This window comes from Cricetulus griseus, chromosome 7, assembly GCF_003668045.3.
Source record: "Cricetulus griseus strain 17A/GY chromosome 7, alternate assembly CriGri-PICRH-1.0, whole genome shotgun sequence".
Taxonomy (NCBI): domain Eukaryota; kingdom Metazoa; phylum Chordata; class Mammalia; order Rodentia; family Cricetidae; genus Cricetulus; species Cricetulus griseus.
The window spans coordinates 1,772,174-1,795,040 of record NC_048600.1 but is presented as its reverse complement, the minus strand read 5'-3'; the positions used below and the strand labels follow the sequence as shown (position 1 = coordinate 1,795,040).

Here is a 22,867-nt window from a genome sequence, read left to right as displayed (position 1 = left end):
TACAGTGATATATTGGGCTGCAATTACATAAACAACAGAAAGTACTAGGACCTAAGCCTACAAGTTTTGTGAGTTTCAAGACTTTATGCAATCAATATTCTGACATCTGTAATGCAAATTTTTCCTACAGTGCTGATGCCAGAAACTAAGAGATTAGCATTACTTGATGAGTTTTGTTCAGATTTTGAAACAAACTCAGTTGGGTTCTTTAGGATAACAATCCTTGCACCACTTTTTATTTACTTTTCTTAATTTGGGTCATTAAGAAAGGAATAATCATCTCCTTATTAGGGAAAGTTTCATTAAAAAGGCTTGGGGTACAGCCTGTTTCAAAAACCAATACTTGTAGCTTATATTAATAGTTCTAAATGTGTAAAGGCCTGTTAAATGAAAACAACCTTAACAACCTGAAGTTCAAGCAATAAGAAATTTTAAAAAGCTGGCCACAAATAACAGGAAAACATTCAGTCACTTTGAGACAGTCTTGCTTATGAAGCCCAGGCTAACCTTGAGCTCATAGTCCTGTACCACCATGCCCAACACAACCTTCTTAATCTTTCCTTAGAAATGACTATTTTAGGGAAGTATGAAAATGGTGTTAACCAAAAAGGAGTTGCAGAGATGACTCAATAAAGTGTTTTCCACTTAAGCACAAAGACCTGAGTTCGGGTCAATGGTGGGCATCTGTAATCCCAGCCCTGAGAAGATAGAGGCAGGCAGGTCAACAAGTTCTGTCTTAAAAGAAGTTAAAACAACAGCTCTGAGCTCTAAGTGTTCTGAGACTGTTGCTGCCTCTCTTGGCAAATTACCCTCCAGCTCTCCTGAGAATCAAAGTTGATTACTGAGACAGTGCTTTTGAAAAATCTGGGAATTAGGTCAAAGAGCACGTTGCTACAGGCACTTCCATCTTCTCTTCCTTCACTTGGCTAGGCCAGCGTTTGTACATCTATTACCCTCTATACAGTGGAGGAGGACTGCACATTAATCTCTGAAGGAGTAAAGATAATTCTATTTTAATTTATTTATAGACAAGGTCGTCACTGGCATGGAATTCATTGTCCAGCTTTGAACTCAAAAGATTTGTCTGCCTGGAAAGAAAAATGTAAAAGCTGTTTTGTTTTCCTCTTCACTACTCTCTTTGGCCCTCTCCATGGCTCAAATAACCTGGACAGACGACAGACACATAACATGTGTGCCTGGCTCAAGCAACCTGGGCAGATGATACCATGTGTGCTTGCCTAAGTTGCCATTCTTTAAAGGAGTAGTCTGACATAAGAATCTGAAAGGAAACATTTATTAAATACATATTCCAAAAACATTCAAGCTTAAAAAAATACAGCATAAGACAAAGTGTGTACACACATTGATCTATCAGGATTCAAAACAGGAAAGTGAATATACTGATGACCTGTGATTATACGAAGGGAACTCTTCAGCAAGTTTATCCTCCTGACCCCTGGGAACCCTGGCATTCTATCACAAACACAGGGCAGTTCAGAATGTAAAAAATGCATAGATGGCCGTGCAAGCCCTTTGCTGCTTTGTCTACGTCATTGTATTTCCTCCCAATCCACCTGAGACTGCAATGACCATTACTCTCTGAGCAAGGTCAACTTAGGTCAGAAATGCAGAAGTCTGGGTACTCCTGGAAGACAAAACCCAGTAATGTTCCCAGTTGTACCCTCACCTTTCCTTGTGGCAATTACCTAATTAAACTAAGATAGTGTGACAAAATAGCTGTACGAGAAAAAGACTTCTGCCTCGTCAACAATCTGCACATTATTAGGTTCCCAATATAAATAAATACACCTAATGAAGAACCAGAAACTCTGCAGTAAGCACTGTGTAACTTACAGGAAACAACTATATTGAGTGGTGTCATTTCCCCTATGTCCCTGCGGTAACTGTGTTTATATGCACACCTATAGGAAAGATCACTGTCTCTCCTGTACACCACCAAGAGCCAGTTCCCCAGGCATACACAGCGTAGGCCACAGACATCTGGAAACAGTCTTTTTCACTCATTTACTCCCTGTCACATCTGTGACCTTTATGACCCGTTCCTTGACCCGTGCATCAGGCTAAGGCTGCTCCAGAAGCAGAGAAAACCAGGGAACTAAAGATCTGACTATACTTGGTGGTTTAACTCTAAGATCACATAGAGGCCTCCCCCTGGATCTTGAATAATTCCCCATCTGCTTACAATCTGACATCAGAGCAAAATATTGTAACTTTAAAAATAAGTTAGTCATCCTTCCCTGGACTTGGATGCAAACAAGAACCTGTGATTATCTACCCCACCTCACAACACACAGCAGTGATGGTAAATGGAAAACCACCTCAGGAGCTCATATCTTTAAAGAATGGATGCAATAAGGCTGCCTCTGCTGTTATCCTTGAAGCTGGGTTTAGATCCAGAAGTTTGTCAAGCAGGTCATAGGCTTCATCAGGTACCGAGTCCCAGCCTTCCAAGTTGGTAGTGCACTCCCTGGGACGACTCCCACAGTCATCACTGTCCCCTTTACACAAGGAACCCTCTGAGTGCTGTGCTGGAGGCGTCTGTCCGAGGGAAGAAGCTTTATGGTCAGTGTTCTCTAGAGAGGCACACCCTGGTGGATCAACTGCTAACTTGGGAGTGGTGGGGTCTAGACCCCTTAGTCTCTCACACAGTTTCCTCAGGTCTTGTGCTGGGACTTCTTTGCTACACAAAACTGATTTGCCTAAAAGAGAAAAAAGAATTATCTGAATATTATCAGAAGCAACTCACAAGGAACATGTAAGTCTACTATTTGCCTCATGAATGTGTCAACCTTCATGAAAGCCAGACTACTAAGTACTAAGTAGGGGCAGAAAGCAGGCACTCCCTGAGCTATCACCGACGTCAGCTTCGCTCTCTAAGGAGCTGGGGCTCCACCTTTCCGCCTCCTTTCAAACCCGAGTGCCTCAGGCACAGCTTCCTGTGTACAGACCTCTGCTTAGCTCAAGAATCGCATCTTCGAGGTGTATTCAGAAAGACCTTGTTAAGTTTCTGTTAATCAGTGGAGGGCAACTAATGACACCTGTCTGTCTCACCTACAAGACTGTGAGCTCCTTGAAGATTAAGATGTTTTTTGAACTCCCCATACCGATTGATTCCTGGTACACACAGATGCTCAGTTACTGTCTGCTGTACTAGACCCTGTATACTTGGATATTCTAGATGCTGTTCTACATCAGCCTATCCGAGGCATACCTTTCTTTCTTCTCTACACTATCCCTCTGTAATAGTAAATGTCTCCTGGGACTATGACTCTATTACTGTCGGCTCACAATGAGTAGCACCTGGTACCCACACCAGGCGTGTTCATGAATCAATCAATTAACAAACCAGATCTCAGGTTTTCTCAAAAATATAAATGTCAGGCTGGGGAGGTAACTCAGCAGACAAAGCACTTGTTGCATGAAGTGTGAGGACTGGGGCTCTGGTCTCCACAACCTACACCAACAAATGACTAGAGAATGTGGAGGCACACCTATAACTCTGGTGCTCAGCAGGTAGAGACAGGAGACCTCCCAGGGCAAACTGGGCTGGAAGAACAGCCCTGTCACCACACTGTGCCTCCCTGAATAATGACAGCAAACAAAGGAGGCTGCTGGTGTCAACTTTAGGCCTCCACAAGCACGCACATACAACATTTTTTAAAAACATAAATGTCTTTAAAATAACCTGCCATCAATTTCTTATAAGAATGGGCAAAAGTAAGTACAGAAACAGGTAATCATGAACTATACATCTCATAAACAGACATTCAGCTTTAAACAATGACGGAGTACACAGCTTGCCAACAAAGCAATCTTGGTCGTAAAAAGCCTCCTTTACATATTCTAGTATAACTACTAGGCAGGAAAAATGATGAGGTGCTCAGGAATGGAGAAAGAAAAGAAAGCAAAATAACACAAACTAGGCTTAGTGAGAATGTAACATCTGAGTCAATTTTTATTTTTAAAACTCACATCTACTTTTGCTAGGAAATTCTAACCAGAGGTCTTTTATCCCTAAATTTATCAGCTTGCTCTGGTATCCTATGATAAAAGTTCAGCAAATCCTAGGCTATATGTACACACAAATTTTAGCACACCTATTAGTAATGAGGAAAACCACCTAATGAACACATTCAGCCAGGATATATTGTGTCAGGCTTTTGTTTCAGCTCAAAGTTTTCATTGAATTTATTCAAGACAATTCAACAAGTATTCAATGACTGCCTACAATGCACAACACTGGCAAGTGAGCACTCTGTCCGAAACAGCACGTCTGTGGGCACCAAGTCTCCCGCACCCTGCTCAAGTTTGTAAGACCTGTTTGAAGTAATTCCATTACTGGTCCTTGTTATAATAACTCTGACTGTCAATGAGGTAAAGAAATTCAAGCTTTTCAACAAAATGTTTTGGTACTGACTGACAAACTCCAGATCCCCAACCTTCTCGTGGAGCCATTTAACGGGAGGTGGACGGTTTTAAGTAGTTGAGAGCAGAGCAAATGTAAGCACGTCCCATTCTTTGTACTGTTACCTAACGTCAGGGCAGCAGCGCCACTCCTCCCTTGTGTGTGTTAGTTCACAAGGTAGACAGGCACAAACCGCAGTCAGTGTTGCTGACTACTTTTTGGCAAGTCTGTTTTGAGACTTTTCTAAAGACCACCATACAGATTTTCCGGGACATTGGACCTTGGCAACTGGTGCTCCAAAACAAGGGCATTAGAAGTAGTCCCTTCTAATTAAGTATTCCATTTTTCTAAATTATATTTTCCATGTAGTCAGGATTGGGGCACAAGTTTATAGATCTTCAGTTCTCAGTCAGTTCTGATATGTCTTTCTGCTTAAGAACCACTGGTTCTGGGGCTGGGCACATGGCAGCTTAGTTACTCTTGAGGCAGGCCAACTGAGAGATTGACCATATCATCACTGACTGACACACACCCACGCTGGAAATAGCAACTACAACACTTAGACACATGGTGGGATTTGAGTTTGTGCCATGAGAGCAAGGCTGAAGTAATCCTCAGGCACCCCAAAGAATGCATTATCCTAGCTGGGTGTTGGTGGCGCATGCCTTTAATCCCAGAACTCGGGAGGCAGAGGCAGGTGGATCTCTGTGAGTTCGAGATCAGCCTGGTCTACAAGAGCGAGTTCCAGGATAGGCTCCAAAGCCACAGAGAAACCCTGTCTCGAACCAACCCCCCCCCCAAAGAATACATTATCTTAGTCTTAACCTGTGTTGCTAATATTTAAGCTCATGAGTTAGGTGTAGTTAGGTGTAGTCTGTAATGCAAGCACTCAGGAGGCAAAGGCAGGCAAAGGCAGAAGGATCTCTGTGAGTTCCAGGCCAGCCAGAGGTATACAATCAGACCCTGTCTCAAAAAGTAAAGAAATGACATATACTTCTTGTTTTACTTCTTTGTCACCCTAACCCCAAGGAAAGTGAAGACTAGTGAGTACACATTCCTATTACCTTCCCTTATAGTAGTCCTCACTTCAGTGCCAAGTACCTGATGCTCAATATACAGCAGATTAAGATTTACTATTAGAAACATTTACATAATAAAAGCCAAATTACAATCTGAGAGTTAAGATTGCAAAGCCAATTTCTTCTAGCTAGTTGACAAAGAAATGTAAAGTTCGGCTTTTAATACTAGGGTCATTAGTACTCAGTGTGTGACAATAGCAAATGATTTTTAAAGAAAATGACTGTTTTCAAGCAAGTGAATAATTTCTGAAGAGTAGATGACTTTATGAATACAGCACTAGTTTATTTGCAAGGAGAATTGTGTAACAATTTATTTAGCAATTTATAGGTGATAATCAAAAGCATCTGTGTTGTTCTAGGATATAAAACTTACCAAAAGCTTTAGCAGCCTGGATAGTTTCCCTGGATCCTCGAATTGTCATGATTTGAGCCAGAGCAGTTAAATCATCGCTGGCCTTGTAAAATGGGTACCGCCCACTGAGCAGGGAGAGGAGTATGACACCTGCAGACCACATGTCAATGGCTGTGACAGAAAACAAACTCTGTGAACATATAACTATCTAAACCAGTAGCTTCAGACCTTTACTTCAAGCTAACATTGTCTTAGAAACATTGAAAGTCAGGGCCCATGGGCTTGCTCCAACAGAATTCCCATCAAGTAGCTGTGGAATAGACACTTAAGTTTCTTGGGAGATTTTAATGTATATCCACAACTCTAATTCAACATCCTTTCGGCAAAACAGCTATCTCTTGAACACATTGGTGAATCACAAAGTTTTAAGTAAATGCACATTTTATAGGACCAAAGGAAATTCAACAACAGCTACATAGGGAGACTCGGGGTGCTTTTCAAGACAGTGGTTCGGTAGTGCTGGTGTTCTCCTTTGAGTGAGAACAGCGACAGAATAAAACCAGAACCAACCTGACCTGAGTCTTCCTGCTAACCATCCTGGTATTAAGTTATTGCTCTGTTCCCGTAGCCACTGTCTTTCTTAGTTTCGTTTTACCACTGTCTGCTCCTTCAATGTCACCACCTCCACCCTGTGCTGAGGCTCCTCAGAATTTCCATTTCTTCCCTGCACATTCTCCCTCAGAGTTCCATCCACTTTACAGCTGCGACTATCATTTACATACTAATGCTCAACCAAGTTCCCATTCCAGCTCCTTCCCCGAGCTTTGGAGCTTTGGACGTGTAACTTTCACTCTGTAGGACATTCTATTTGGATGTATTATAAATCTCAAACCAGCCATGCTCGGTGCAATTTTACTGCCCTATAAACCAGGCTCTCCTGCCTTCTCTATCTTGTTTCCCCGTCCATGTCCATGTCCCTCAGGCTAGTGATGTAAACAACCTGGATGCCCTCAGAGCCCTATGCGCATTTTGACAACATCAACTAAGCTCTGCATGTCAATTCCTTACCTTTTTTTTTCATTCCTGTCACCAATGCCATCATTCATGTATTCCTCACCTCTCACCTGGATACTAGCCTAAAGAATATGTTCTTCCTGCACATCTGCAGTGACCTTGAGTACAACTGTAAAGTCTTCAGTTGTATGGCATCTATGGTCCACAGCTCAACAAACAGGTTTAACAAGTGTAACCTGTATCTTCCCATTGTACTTCCAATCATCTCCTGGACTTCCAGTTCCTCTACAGTCAGACTATGCTGTTTCCTGAGCTTCTCAAGTCGTGACCAATGCCAGTCTCCAACTTTATAATATTTCCTCAGAGGTCATCTTCTCTATGAACAGATGCCCCTCAATACCCTATACAGTTTTATCATCACATTCAACAAGTCATTCTGTGATTAAGACCATGTGTGTCCTAACTATAATGTGAACAGGTAGTTGTACTTCTTGTGCTACATACCTGTGGTTTGGTTAGGACACTTTGTCAGGACCTCTGGTGCTCTGAATCCTGGTGTGCCTGCCCGAGGGGCAACCTGCTGCCGCCTTATGAGGAAGAATTAAGACATCTAGTTATGTTAAAACTGAACTATTGGTGGGGCATGGTGGGCGCATGCCTTTAATCCATCCTAGCTTAGGAGATAGAAGCTAGCCTGGTTTACACAGACAGAGCTCCAGGACAGCCAGAGCTACATAGAGAGAACCTTTCTCAACAGTTAACAAACCAAAAAAAAAAAAAAAACCCACAAAAATGTTGAACTATGTTAAGTCCAAAAAATAAGCTATCGATTTAGTTCACATTAAATTCTGTCCTGGTGTCAATATAAATAAAATTGTTATAAGCACTGTAAACTGTGATAAATATTCTCTATTTTACTTTCATTCTCCACCACCAACCCCCACACCCTGGCATTATCCCAGACAGATTTTTAACACAATTTCCAAGCATAAAAACAGATGGCAGATAATAAAAACTGTAATAGAAAAACAGAACACAACAGGAATTTATATAAAAATTCTTTTGTTTGGGGATCTTGAGTTACTGATACACTCACTCATGTGTAGATTTGAGTTAATCAGGAGGAATCTATAAAAACCAAATCTAAAGGAAAAACTTCCAAGGCAGAGAGGCGTATGAAGCATTATTTGGTCTTCGTTACTCAACACAGGCAGGAGTAGAAGACGACAGAAACAATGATTTGTGCAAGAAATGTCTCCAAGGGTCTCCAAGCACCACCCTTAGCTGCACATGAGAGCAAATGTGTTTTCCAGGGAAAGTGTCTTCATCAAACGAATACATGACAACTGTTAGCTGTCCAGTGTGTGTGCCGGGGCCCATGTTTACTCCTTCTCACTCATAAAACCAATATCCCACTGGCGTTTTCCAATTCTAATCGTGCCTGGTGGCACTCGGTGACTCTAAGGCACCTCAGAAACACCTTACCTCGACAGGCAAATGCTGCAGACTTTATCTGTTCCATAACAGTCGCAGGTCAGGACAGCCGGGCAAGGACTGGTGGTTTTCCTCATCGCACTAGCCACAGCTTTTGTAGACATGGTCACACTAGCCACAGCTTTTGTAGACATGGCTGTCTTTTTTGTTGCTGGCTTTCTTGAGATTATGTCCACAGTCTTTGATTGCTTTATGAGCTACAAAATAAATAGATAAACACAGTTGCATTTTCTATTTTCGTGACATTTAACACAATGCCTTCAAATGGGGGCATGGTAAAAGCACTTTCAGAAGCATAAATTTCATTCAAAACTGCTGAAGGAAATACTGGACTGCAATTCAACAGTTGTCTATTAAAATGTTTTAAGGCCACTGGGCATAGTCATGGTTGGACATGTTAGTAATAGCTGAACTAGGGAGGCTGAGGCAGGAGGATTCCAAGTTTGATGCCAGTCTAGGATATGTAAGAAAACCCTGTCTCCACAAAAGAAAAAAAAAAAAAAAGTTTGGCTTTCTGTCTACCAGCATTAAAATTTACTAATTAGCTTGGCAAATATTTGACTTTATTAGAACTTTCCTGACACACTGGAGAAGCACTCTAACAGTACTAAGAGTTACTAATTACTAAGGCCTAACTCCATTTCACAACTGTATCCCTCAGTTACACCAAATCTGTTATTTGAGCTCTTGCTGTCACAGGGTCCTTAATTCAATTTAAAATCGTCTAATCTGAAGGTACTTTACAGGTATGTGTGGGGACTGTAAGGTGCTGAGAGCTCAGGAGAAGTCTAGCCCTGTTATAAATGTTCCAGAAAAGCAACAGCTCATCAGAATTAAAAACTCCACCAAAAAAGTTCAGAAAAAAATTAAAGATGATTGAACAGGGTAAAAATGCCTTCTGCCAAAGCTAAACTCTACCACATGCTCTAGCGCTAACTCCAGCAGATTCCCTGAGCTTGTCAGCAGGAGACTGGTGGACGGGCGAGCTGGGAAGCTACATTACTTACTTTCTCTGCAGGGCTCTCATGTGAAATGGAGCTGTGTATATTGAAATTTCTTTCTCCAAAAACAGAGCGCTGGACAGAAAGGCCTACAGATCCCTCCTACAATACCAACAAAAACAAGGAAAATAAGGGTTACATCTGTAACACTTTCTGCCAGCTGTACTCTGCCATAGTTTTGAAAGAGTTAAGTGACATAAAACAAAAACAGCTGCAACCAAGACATTCTCAGGCACCAAAACACTGTGTGAAAGGAAAAAATAGTCTAGGCAACTCGTAACATTGTAACACCCACCCAGTGTAACCACAGTCCACACAGTAATTACCATAGTCTATGCACAGTGTTACCATGGTCCACGCACAATGTTACCACGGTCCACACACAGTGTTACCACAGTCCACACAGTGTTACCATAGTCCACCTACAGTGTTACTACAGCTCACACACACATACACACAAGACCCAAGTCTCTAAAGCCATTTGCACAGATGCTTCATTTTCCTGTGATGCTAAAATGGAGACAGACACTTCGAAATTTTCCCTATGCTTTTTAAAAAGGAGAAAGGACATTTAAATTTTATAATACACAGGGAATTTTTCCTGTTTTATCATATAAAGTAATCTATAACAGCAAAGACTATAAGTTGACAAAGTAGGAAACTTTAGGTTGAAATAGAGTAACAATCTTAGTGAAAAAACTAACCAACTGAAACATGTAACAAAGGTTTTTAAAAAAGCGTTTTAATCACAAGTACTACCCTAGCATTCTATTTCCCCCTGCTGGTTGATGGAAAATACTCCTAAACATTGAATCTGAAAATGTAAAAGGTAGAACCTTTGCGTCTTTCCCTTGCTTAATGTGAATTTGTGCGCTGGCATAGGATCTTTTGACAGAAGTTTTTGCAGCACACTGCTGATCCAGATTTTTAGGTGCTGGGCGACTCAGTGAGCCCTTTTGTCCAGTGACTCCGTGGTACTTGCTTTGTGAGCAATCTTCCTGCTGAGCCTCAGATTGGACAAACTTGAGAAGTTCTATTTTTGTGTCATGAGTCCCTTGGGCCAAACCAAAGTCCACCAAGGCATACCTAAGAAGCAAAATAATGTATTATCAGCCTCCTACAGCACCTTAATCTTAATAACATTGTAATGCTCTCAAAGCACATTTAGAAACTGCAATTCATTCCAGAACAATTAAGAATTTACAAATGGGGTAGGGGGGGCTGGAAAGATGGCTCAGCAGTTAGGAGTACTGGTTGCTCTTCCAGAGGACCTGGGTTCAATTCCCAGCACTGACATGGCAGCTCACAACCATCTACAACTTCAGCTCCAGGGAATCTGATACCTTCACACCAACACACATAAAATAAGGTTGAATAAATTATTTTTTAAAAAGAATTATAATAGTAAAAAAAAAAAAAAAAGGAAAGAAAAATTCTAAAGGACGTAATAGCTAAGACTGAAAATCAGAGAAAAGATGAACCCTTAAACCAATGGGTCACTTAAGCACTCTTTCTACTTGTGGCCTGTGTAGAGACAGGGAAGGAGGGGGATGAAAAGAAACAAAAAGCAAACTCCTTGGCCACTCAATGGTGGGAAAGGGGCATTATAACAGGTAATTTCTAATGAAACAATATAAAGACATTACAATATAAAGAAAACGAAGGGCTACAGAATTAAGCCTTAATTTTCTTATCATACTAAGTATGGTATATAATATAAACACTGTTTTCAGCTTGTAAGATCTCTTCCATATTTATTCAACAAAAATACACTTATCACAACTTTGGTGTTAAAACAGGAAGTTATGTGTTCGGTGTTCCCCTTTTACTAAAATGAAAATATGAAGCCTAGAAAGAAGGGCTCTAAGGTCAAATCGGGATAGATTCTAAGTTTCTTTCATCTGAATGCATAGCTCATGATGTACACTGTGCATTTTCCTCACTGCATTTCCTCTCCTCAATCACTATAAAAACTTGAACAGAAACCATGTGAACACTGGGGCTGTTTACACTGTACATCTAAGAGATGGACTCCACAGTGCAAATTCAACTGTAAATGTTTCCTAGGATTCTTCCTACTTACTTTTTCAGACGTCTATTATATAAAAAATTGCTGGGCTTCACATCACGGTGAACAATACCAAACTGATGAATCCGTTTCAGAGCTATGAAGAGATTAAACATATATTCCCGTACTTCTTGGAAGGAAAGAGAATTCAAAATGTCCTAAAATAAAGTTACGAATGAAGTCACAAAACTATTTCTACTAAACATTCAACTAGTTAAAGTTATAAGACTATTAAAACTTACCAAAAATGACTCATGTTCCAGATACGGCATGGCAATAACCACATGGTCGTTCTTCCGGAAGCAGTACTTAACTCCCATGACATTGTCTTGCCCCCTGGTGGGAAATGCACAGTGAGCTAACTTTGGAGGGAAGGTCAGATGCACTGTCACTTTATGACTTAAAAATGAATTATTATTTAGCAACACATATGCACTAGAAAATGCAAAATCACATTAGTGATTATAACCATTTAACTGACATAAAGATAAAAATTTCAAACAAATATAGCACCAGTTACCGAAGGTTACTATAACAACCTAAACCTGAAATATCTACAGTTTTAACCAAGGAAGTGGAATCTGCTTACTAGCAGATAAGACATTAGCAGCAATAGGTTTTAAAAGTAAGTAACATTCATTGACTATCACTATAATCAGCCAAAGCTCTGACATACTAATAAACTCAGTCTTGACCAATTCTGAAACACTCGGTCCCAGTGGAATGCCTTCATGAAACCTCTCCACACAAGAGGAAGCAGGAGGATCTCAAGACCCCAAGGAAACAGTATTCCAGACACAACAGACTGAAGCATGTACAAACTCACAGAACTGGCAGCACACACAAGGTCTGCACAGGTTCAAGCCAGACGGGGTCCCAGAGCCGTGGGGCATGATGGCCAACAGAAAAGGAACTCAATGTAGTATTGTAGATGTTTTGTCTCATGTTGTTTCGTTTGGGCTTTTGCCTATATATAGTCTTTTGCCTATTTATTAAGGTTTCTGACCTTGTGTTTTTATGGGTTTTGTTGGGTTATGTGTGTTTGTGTTTTTTCTTTTCTTTTTCATTTCAGAAATGAATTCAAAAATTACTCAGAGATCTTCCTGCCTCTGCCTCCCAACTTCTGAATTAAAGGTGTGCACCACCAGGCCTGGCCTTAGTCTGTTCTTTTGTTTGTCTGTTTGTTCACTTTCTATAGAGAGAAAGGGTGTGGAGTTGGGTTGATGAGGAAGTCCTAGAAGGAACTGGGGGATGATCAGAATATACTGCATGAAAAATTTTCAGTTAAAAAACAAATCCCCAAACATCAGCCTCACAACACCCTCATAGAAAATTTTATTCTCTGCCCCTTTTTACCAACATGGAAACAAGGCAAGGAGAATGTCCTCAAAGTCAGGAAAGGAGTTAAATCATGAAGGTATGACTGAATCTAGGCATTTTTCTCTAGATATATACTGCTATTCACTGTGCTTGACTTCTTTGTTCAAGATGGGGACTTTAAAGGGAAGGTCAGTGTAGTTATTAGTGAAGTAGGAAACCAAAGGAGGAAGCATCTAAAACCAAGGACTACACATTAACCTCCACACCTTTCATAGCAGGAAGCCATGTAAGGGACTGAGGAAAGGCACTTGCAGAAGAGATACTTTTTTGGGGCCCAGGATCTCACACTGAAATTTGGTCTGGCTAGAAACTCATGGGGATCCTCTGCCTTGGCACTGTTGGGAATATAGGCACGCCAGATTTGGATGGCGTCAGTTAGGAGTAACATGAAGATGAGGATGGTATCTACATGTCTGGCTTGAGCAACTGAGGCAGATGAGAACATTTGCTGGACTGGTTATTTTCTGGCTAAGCAAGACAGGTTAAAATTTAGGGGTGTGCACATCTGGGTATGGGTACAATACACGGAAAGACAAATTATCACATTATCTTATTCATATATGGAAGCCAATAAAGTGGATCCCATAGAGTAGGAAATAAAACAGGATCACTAGAGGACAAGGTTAGTGGGCAGGGCATACAAAGAAGCTGGATAACAGTTATCAAAATAATCTGGCTAACAGCAATATGCCTAGTGTTCTCAACAGTTTAGAGCAATTCATTTACACATTTCATCTGAAGGTTTGAGACACACATAAAAAAGATAAATCTTTAAGGAGACAGAATACTTACTATTGGACCTGATTTGATCATTATACATTATTTGCATGTATAAAATCATTACATCACACTCTATAGATGTGCAATTATTCTGTGTCTATTAAAAAGTCAATTGTGTTCAACAAAGAGAGTAACAACTGAGTGTGTAGTCAAAGAGAAGTGTGTAGTTAAAAATGGTACATGTAATTAAGAAATCTGGCCATTAAAGAGAACAAAGGAACAATAATGCAGCTAGAAGACAAAGTACAACGCAGAGCAGGTGAATATTGGTCATCTCGTCCATATGGTCAGGGTTAACCCAGCAGAGAGAAACTAAGGGAAAAGATTCTGCAAATGACTCTACCCAAAGAAAAACACAGGAGACAAGGCTACCAGTATTTGAGATGTAAATAGTTCTTCCCACTAAGAACAAGCCCAAACCATAAGCAAAGGCTGGCTAGGTTACAAATAGATATGAAGTAAGAATAGAAGCCATGCTGGACTCAAGAGAAATCCCCTCTAAAGGGACTAATGGAAACTTAACCATCGCAAGGTATGGGGCAATGCACTAGCCAAGAGCAAACAGGTGACTGGAAACTTTAATTCAGGCACAATCTCATTATTCCTGTTAGACTACTTCATATATCATGAACCACATATAACCAGTTCAGCTGTAAGCTGCCTACCCCGCAACTGTCAGACACTGGAGCTCTGCTGCGATTCTTACAGGGTGGCTTGTTGGAATTAAGTGTTTCAGTGCAATCTTCTCTTCATGTCCTACTTGCAGCTGTGCCGTGGCCAAATAAACAGAGCTGAATGTGCCTACAACATAATTTAGTACATTTTTCAGTATAGGCTTTAAAAATGTTAAGGTAAACAGTGCTTTAAGAGATTAATAAATGTCTTAATGGGATAATAGATTAAGTTATAACTGTTTGTTTTATTCAAAATATTTATTACTTTCATTCTTTCCAAGAGGGAGAAAAATCTGTTACCACAGTTATTAACATTACCATGGTTTCAACAGTTTAACAATAGTAAAATATACCCTTAAATTACCTTCTCCAATTTTGTCCTTAATTTTAAACACATTGACAAGCTGAGGTACAGCTTCACAAAGCTTCTCAATGTCTTTTTTAATGCCTATGAAGGAAGTAAGAATTTATAGTTAGAATCAATGAGAGGTACTTAAGGTTTTTTTGTTGTTCATGTTGGGTTTGGGACAGGGCAGTTCCCCTCAGTCCCCGAGACAGGGTTTCTCTGTGTAACAGTCCTGGCTGGCCTGGAACTCTCTCTGTATACCAAGCTGACCTGGAATTTACAGAGTGCTGGGATTAAAGGCGTGTACCACCACCACTACTAGACTTGGACAGGGTCTTATTATAGTCCAAGCTGGCCAAGGCTTGTGGTTCTCCCACCGCTGTCTCTCAGGTACCATTACAGGAATTTGCCATCATTGCCCCAGTTTATAATTTCTTAGGTTAAATTAGCCAGGAAGTGGTGGCACACGCCTTTAATCCCAGCACTCGGGAGGCAGAGGCTGGTGGTAGATCTCTGTGAGTTTGAGACCAGGCTGGTCTACAAAAACTAGTTCTAGGACAGCCTCCAAAGCCATAGAGAAACTCTGTCCTGAAAAACCAAAAAGATAAATCAATGAAATACATCTTAAACCAAGTAATTAACCACAAAATGATAAACACTGAAAGCCCACAGAGTTGCTAAAAAGTTGCAAGTTGAAAAATGTTAACTAGCAGGAAAAATAAAATGATAGCCCCCAAAATAAACACGGCAAATTCCTACTGTATTGGGGCTACACTAAGAGATATGCTGCTAGCACACAGGTGTCCTTTAAGATGAAAATGCCAAGTTTAGAGCAAAAAAGACATGAAGCTGGGCAAGGGGGTGAATATGTCCAGCTACTGAGGACACTAAGGCAGGAAGACCACCTGAGCCCAAGGCAAGGGGTGTGCTAGTACATGCTGTTACTTCCAGAGCCTAGGACATGCAAACAAGAGCATTAGGAGTTCAAGGCCAGACTGGGTTACATAGTGACTTTTAGGCCAGACTGTCTCAAAAATTGTATGAGACCAGCCTGGTCTACAAGAGCTGGTTCCAGTACAGCCTCCAAAGCCACAGAGAAACCCTGTCTCCAGCCCCCCACCCAAATGAACATGCAATGTATGCTGTGATCACTAGATGGCATAAGGGCACAATGCAATAATCTAGAAAACAATTTTGTGTCCTTTATCAGATACAAAATCTTACAGGCCAAGAAAGTGTCAGACACAGAAGGGTCAGTCTGTCCTTAGAAAGACAGTCTTCTAAGGGTCTCTAATGGGGGGGCGGGGCAAGACCTCATTTAATGTGTCCCCTAAGTTAACAGCATCCTCTGTTTTTGACCCCAGAAAACTGCTAATTTTAACTAAATACAAAGTATAAATAGTTAAAATAAATGAAAGCAGTGACATAAAGTCCAATAATACTGATACAAAAGAGATCTACGTAATAATCTTCAGATTCTGTTGTAGAACTGAAGCCAAGCAGGAGCCAGTTTCTCATCATTATACTCCAAATGCTTTCACATGTATTACTTTCTCAGGTGCTTTTCCTCCCTGCAGTGGTGTGGCTGGAACTCGGGGCTCACATAGCCAAGTGCTACCCATCCTGTAGCACTTGGTTCTGACAGTCTTGCTGTGTAGCTCAGGCTGGTCTTTTCCTTCTCCCTGAACGCTGGAACTCCAGGCACACGCCCCTGCTTGGCCCTCAAATCCACATAACAGCACTGTGACGTTGGCACAGTAAGAAGGAATATCTTGCCAGGCATGGCGGCACACACCATTAATCCCAGCACTCAGAAGACAGAGGCAGGCATCTCCATGAGTTCGAGGGCAGCCTGGTCTATAGAGCCAGTTTTGAGGCAGCTGGCTAGGGTATACAGAGTGAGACCCTGTCTAAAGTCAGATATAGAAACCTAGTCAGTGAAGTTACATCACTTGCTTATCAGAGACATACCACCAATGCTTACACTCACGCATCATCACTACCTTTAAAAATGGTCGGCAATAAGTATACTTTTAAAATGAATAAACTGGTACAGGTGGGCTTCTCCAGGAATTTTAGTCTAGTAGAAGAGAAAGATGTTATTACTCTTTTTGTTTGTTTTTTTCCAAGACAGGGTTTCTCTGTGTAGCTCTGGCTGTCCGGGAACTCACTTTGTAGACCAGGATGGCCTCAAACTCAGAGATCTGACTGCCTCCTGAGTGATGGGATCAAAGGCATGCACCACCAACGCCCAGCCTAGATAGGTTGTGTTCTAATGTGGAAAACTGAAAAAGGACATTTTAGCCAGGCATTGGTGGCACACGCCTTTAATCCCAGCACTTGGGAGGCAGAGGCAGGTGGATCTCTGTGAGTTCGAGACCAGACCAGTCTACAACAGCTAGTTCCACGACAGCCTCCAAAGCCAGAGAAATCCTGTCTGGGGGGGGGGGGGTTTCGCAGAGAATATAAGTGACTGCTATACAAAGTTTAAAGTAGAAAAATGAGAAGTGGAAGACAGATTTGAAGAGGAGGAGGAACACCTAGAGGCAGAGATGAAACAGAGTCCAAGAAGACCCAGTGCACTGTTCTTTCTCCTACAATGAGCCACTTAAAGCAACAACTTAAGCTGTCCTCACAGGTGTGATGGAGATGCCACACAATTTCAATACAGGAGGCAATGCAACGTGACACTGGAGATGGGGGACCTAGAGTGGAACCTTGGATGCACTGAATATCATCCTCTCATGTCTGTCTTGAGCACAGAATTCCTATCTATAGCTACACATTTATCATCATCATCATTATTTCAGTGTGTAGGACCAAACCTTGTACGCACTAGTAAAGTGCTCTACCACTGAGCTGCTTCAACAGCTGTTGTTATATCATCTACAGAAGAAAATAAAGGCGGGGATAAAAATAGTATCCATGTCTTTGGGGGTATTTAGAGGATTAAAAGTGTACACACACATTACACAAAGCTTATCACACAGTAAATCTCAATGTATGACTATGATAATTCTTACTATTATTAGGGGGAGGAGATATTGAGACAGGGTCTCTGCAGTCCTGACTGTCCTGGAGCTTGCTATGTAGACAAAGCTGGCCTCAAACACAGCAATTTGACTCTGCATCCCAAGTGCGTGAAAGGCTGTGCTGCTACTTCCAGCCATAGTTAGCTTGAGAACATTAATTCACCTTTTAATCACTGATTTATATCTAACATCTAGAGAAATGCCTGCATCTAATAAGCATACATCACTCAGATATGTTTTCAATCTCACCATAAGTAGAGAGTATGTCATTTTGGGACTTTGTATACTGACTAAAGTTCCTATACTTAGGGGATCATATAATTTAAAACAAGCTGGAAATCTTTGAAGAATAAAAAGAGAACATTAGTAATTATTTTGTGACAAAAAATGTATACTGTGTCAGACAAACCAAGATGGTTCCTGTAACCATTGTAAAAGCATGCACTGTGGTGTCCTGTACACACTGTAAATGATGCACTCAGATGTTCTGTACACACTGTAGAGCATGCACTAGGGTTTCCTGTACACACTGTGAAGCATGGAAATACTGTACTCGGGATTTCTAATTTCCCTAAATTTTCTTCAATAAGCAAGAATAATTTGTTGTATTACAAAAATTCAAAATTACTACCAAATAAAGGATTTTGAACTATTCATCTGCTATACTGGGTATTTATTTTTAATTACTTATTTAATACTATCAAAACCTTACTGTGTGGTGGATCCTCTTTGGTTCTACATATGCAAAGATACACAAATAGGTCCCAACACCCCAACCAAATAATCCAAAACTTCAATGAGGAGTTAAGGTAAGGCCCAGCCACATGATCTCATCTAGTCTGGACCTCATCAGTGTTAGTCTTTACTAAAGTGGTTTTTCTGATATGGTTTTGGCTTTTATTAAAGAACCCCATAGATAAAATCTATTTATAAGGAATCAAGGGTACTACTTATAATGCCCTATGTTGGGTTATATAACAGCCACAAACCTTTTGAAACAGGAAATAAAAATCACCCACTAATTCATCAGATTTTCAAGATATTAGCAAAAGAGCATTCCTCTGAAAATAACTCCAGAACAAGAAGAGACTCATGTATTCATACACTCCTGTTAATGAACAGTGTGCAGTGAGAGGCCACACTAAATACAGAGTGCTAAATTGTGCAAGAATATGACTATGCTGCTGGACTGTACCTGTACTTATTAATTAAAAAAAAAAAAAAAACAGGCTGAAAAGCAGGTTGTTTTAAAAAAGTAAAGGACAGGGGAAACCAGGTAAAAACAGTAGTATTTTAAGATTAATCCAAAGCCTATAAAATGGATGGGAAATCTGAAGAGAAATGGAATCAGACAGCTTAGGTTAAGGAAGTTCACGTTACTTCAACAGGAATGGAAGATGAAGCTCAAGTTTTTAAGTTTGAAAGTAATAGTGAGTAGTCTTCATTGCCATAAAGAGGACATTGAGAAAGGTACTCATTGTGACAATAAAGAAGTTTAGTTTTAGTCAAGAAATCAAAAACATGTGACAATAAAGCTTTTGGGAATACACAAACTGTAGAGGAAAAATTATTAGAGTCATTGTATGGAGGTAAACACCAGAATGGACAGTACTTAGACCTTGAACAATTCACTGTTGGAATTAGTTGATTGTTATCCATAGTGTTTTTCTGACGGAACTTTCATGACTGTGATCACAGTATGGTCCTGGCACACCTGGAGCAACTTGTATTACAGGGTACTGCAAACATACACAGTAAGGACTAAAGTTGCAGGGATGTGATGTTTACTTTCAGAAAACATATAGATTAGATCAGGGCTTTGGTGTGAGGAACTTGTCTCACTCCCCCCCCCACACACAAAACAACCAACTTTTGTGTAATAATCAATAAATACCCTTTTGCACAGCTGTTTCAGGGTCAGTTCATAGAAAACTGTTCCTCCCTGCTGTGACAGAGCCTGAATTTCATCTGGAGTGACCCTCTTTCTTTGATCATTCCAAGAAAAACAGAACACCTGGACAACAAATACAGTGCATCTCATAAATTAAAAGTCAAAATTAGTATCTTTTTGGACAAGCCTAAATTGTCTTTAAAGACAAAGATGATGGCTAGCTTTGGGGAAAGAATAGGCAACTGGGACTCTTCTGTTTAAAAACATGCATGTTAAATGAACACTACCACATGAGCAGTGGGCACAATGTGTATGTAGAGACACACTGCTTCTGGGGGAGGGGCTGAGACAGGGTCTCAGGTAGCCCAGGCTGGCTTGAACTCCTGATCCCAAGGCCTCCACCTCCACCTGAGTTTATGGACGTGAACCCCACCATCTCCAGCTGAAGGGACATGCTTTAAGCTTGTAAGATACTTTTAATCATCATCTTGAATAGTGAGTAGTGTTGTATCCTCGATACAAACCATTCCGTTCATTTCTGTCTATGTTCTGCTTCTGAACACTTAAGATCCCTCCCTTCCCTTTCTAAGGCCTAGCTTTCTGAGTAAGCCATCAGTGGCTCTGCAAAAGAAGTTCCAGTTTCAGTTTAGGCATCAACAAACATGTTTCCCTAGAAAGCCACTAGCATTTGGACCTAACCGACTTCATTTAAATGGACAAAGTTGGATTCCAATCCTCTTAAAATGCAATCCAATCCTAAACCTAGATTTTATGAATCTACATGGTCACGTGAAATCCGATGTAAACATACAATTCAGCTTATGAGTCGGGTGAGTGTGGGTTTGTTTTTGTTTTTTCCCCCTTTTATTTCTGAGACTGTAATTTAATCACTACTCTCCCTTCTCTTTGCTCCTAGCTTTTACTCCGACTAGCAGGCTGCCCGTGCACCTTTCAGAACTGTACAACCCGGGCATTACACACACATACCTGAAAGTTTAACACTCTGCTCATATTTTTTTAAGGAGTCATCAGCGGGACTCCGGTCACCGCCAAGCAGGGGAGAAAACGCCATTGGCTCCTCCATCTGAGCACCCAGGGAGGCTTCCACCACACACAACTGGCATGCACAATGCCAGCTAAGGAGTCATGTCCACGGGGGCAAAGCAGCAACTGTGAAAACTAGAACAGTGTGAGAAAGGGGGAAACACTCACTCAACAGCAAACACCATCTGCCCTTACAGGAACTAACATTAAAACCCGTGTGTCCAAATAACAGCCTGGGGGGCGTCGCTAGCACGGGCTGGGCGGGGACTCCTGCGCGCCGGCTGGGGTGCGAGCCAGCGAGCCGGCTCAGGCCGGCCTGGGGACCCGCTCGCCCGCCCGCCGTGGGGGAGGGAAGGCGGTTTGACCCGGGAGGATATCGCTCGCCAGGAGGCTGGCCCACGGCCCCGCTCAAATAGACCGACGAAGGGCGGCTGGGAGCCAACCTAGCGGGCCGGGCCTGAGCTCAGGGGAATGAATGAATGAATGAATGGGCCCCGAGGGCGGAGGGCGAGCGCCCCGCACCAACGGGAAGCCCAGTGCGCAGGCGCACCCCTTCCCGCCGCGGGAGCCCACGTTAAAGCTCAAAGGCAGGATGCTCGCAGGGCGACGATCGAGAGCTCGCTCCTGACCCTCACAGTCCAGAGCTGTGGAGGAGCAAACGGCCAGAAACTCACGTTTGACGAAAGTCAGGGGGGCTCCCACGGTCGCAGCCGCCGGCAGGGGGGAGAGAGACAGCGCCTGCCCGCCCGCCCGTCCGTCGCGCCGATGCACCGAACGCGCCTGCGCGAGTCTTCCCGCGCCGCTTTGAATTGCTCATGCGCACTCGGAAGCCCTGAGCGCCGGAGGCTCGGCCTCGCGGAAGGGGTGTGGTCTGTCTCTAGCACGGGCGAGTCAGCCAGGGAGGCGTTGGCCAGTGTGTGGCGAGCATCATCGAGCCTCAGTTAATAGGCGGCTAAGCAGTGGCGAGCACGGTAGTCAAAAGCCATCCTGATATGGTTATTTTTTAAAATAACTAAGTCTATCCGTGAAGGCTAGAGGACGGTCGTGCTTAGGACTCGGTGATTGCTCCTGACTTGGCAACTTCTCACTGCCAGGAGTTCGGGAAGCGGCGGGGCTGGAAATCACCCACCAGCTCTATGCTGGCACATGCTGGACAAGTGCTCCACCACTGAGCCCCATTCCCATCCTAATGCGGTTTTTACATTTTGTGACAAGGTCTTAAGTTACCCAGCTTAGTATCGAGCCTGTGGTGTAACTTGTAACCTTTACGCCTGAGCATCACAAGCAGCTGAGTTGCCAAGCTTGGGTGTGGACAAAGTTTATAATTTTTGTGGAGTTTGTGGAGCTCTTTGTTGTTGTTGCCTGTGTTTCTGGTGTCCAGGAAATCATTGCAAACTTTAATGGGTTTTTTTTTTCCCTCCCAGAGTTTCTAGCTCTCTTGTAGTTCTTTAGTCCATTTTGAGTAATTTTTTAAAGGTGTGAGTGGGGGGGGCGCACGAGCAAATACATCTTTTTATTGCTGTGAAGAGATCATGGCGATGGCAACTCTTATAAGTGAAGGGACCAGCTCCCCATTTCGGCAGCCATAACAGTAACAGGTGCTCGCTATGACCTTGTCTTAGTCACTAGAGGTTAGGTGCCTGCCTCATGACAAGAAACCAATCAGAAGTTAGCTGGTGGCACTAGCTTTACGACCCTGGGTGTGCTTTATCGACAAGTGCACAGCAATGATGCACAGAGCATAGCAACCACCCTGGGAGGGCCTATGGGCCATAACAACCAGTTGACCAATCAACACAGGGCAAGCCCTCCCAAGCCTGGAGGCACACCAATCCTGAGCCTGTGCGTACCACTAGACACTCCCCTTACGCTGCCCTACAAGATCTCTGTGCAGCAGGTTCAAACTGTCTTTTTCAAGCCATCTGCCATGGTGGGTGGACAAAAGACCCAAGCTAACATGAGGTTAGCTCGTTAAATTACAATAAAGCCTCATGCAGTTTGCATCAAGATCTCGATTCTGCCTGGTGATTGGGGTGATCGAGGTCGTGGCCTGGGACCCGGGATACCTGAGTTTTCCGGGGGTCTAACATAAGGAATACATTTAATTGGGGCCGGCTTACATGTTCAGAGGTTTAGTCTATTATCATGGCAGGAAGCCTGGTGGCATGCAGGTAAAAAGAGAAGGAGCTGAGATTTCCTACCTGCACATCAGCAGGAAGCAAGGAAAAAGAGACACTGGGCCTGACTTGAGTATTTGATACCCCAAAGCCCACCTCTAGTGACACA

General features: G+C 42.2%; 1 protein-coding gene across 1 annotated transcript; it reads right to left on the bottom strand.

Moving 5' to 3' along the window:
* Window positions 1-1,272: 1,272 nt before the first annotated feature.
* Cdc7 (cell division cycle 7) lies at window positions 1,273-21,357 on the bottom strand. The gene is given in 12 exon segments (NM_001246772.1): window positions 1,273-2,720; window positions 5,879-6,028; window positions 7,376-7,458; window positions 8,357-8,562; window positions 9,373-9,468; window positions 10,203-10,452; window positions 11,450-11,592; window positions 11,677-11,770; window positions 14,260-14,395; window positions 14,633-14,716; window positions 20,525-20,707; window positions 21,256-21,357. Coding segments are annotated over 11 exon segments (1,719 nt in total). The 5' UTR covers window positions 20,622-20,707; window positions 21,256-21,357; the 3' UTR covers window positions 1,273-2,340.
* Between the last annotated feature and the right edge of the window lie 1,510 nt (window positions 21,358-22,867).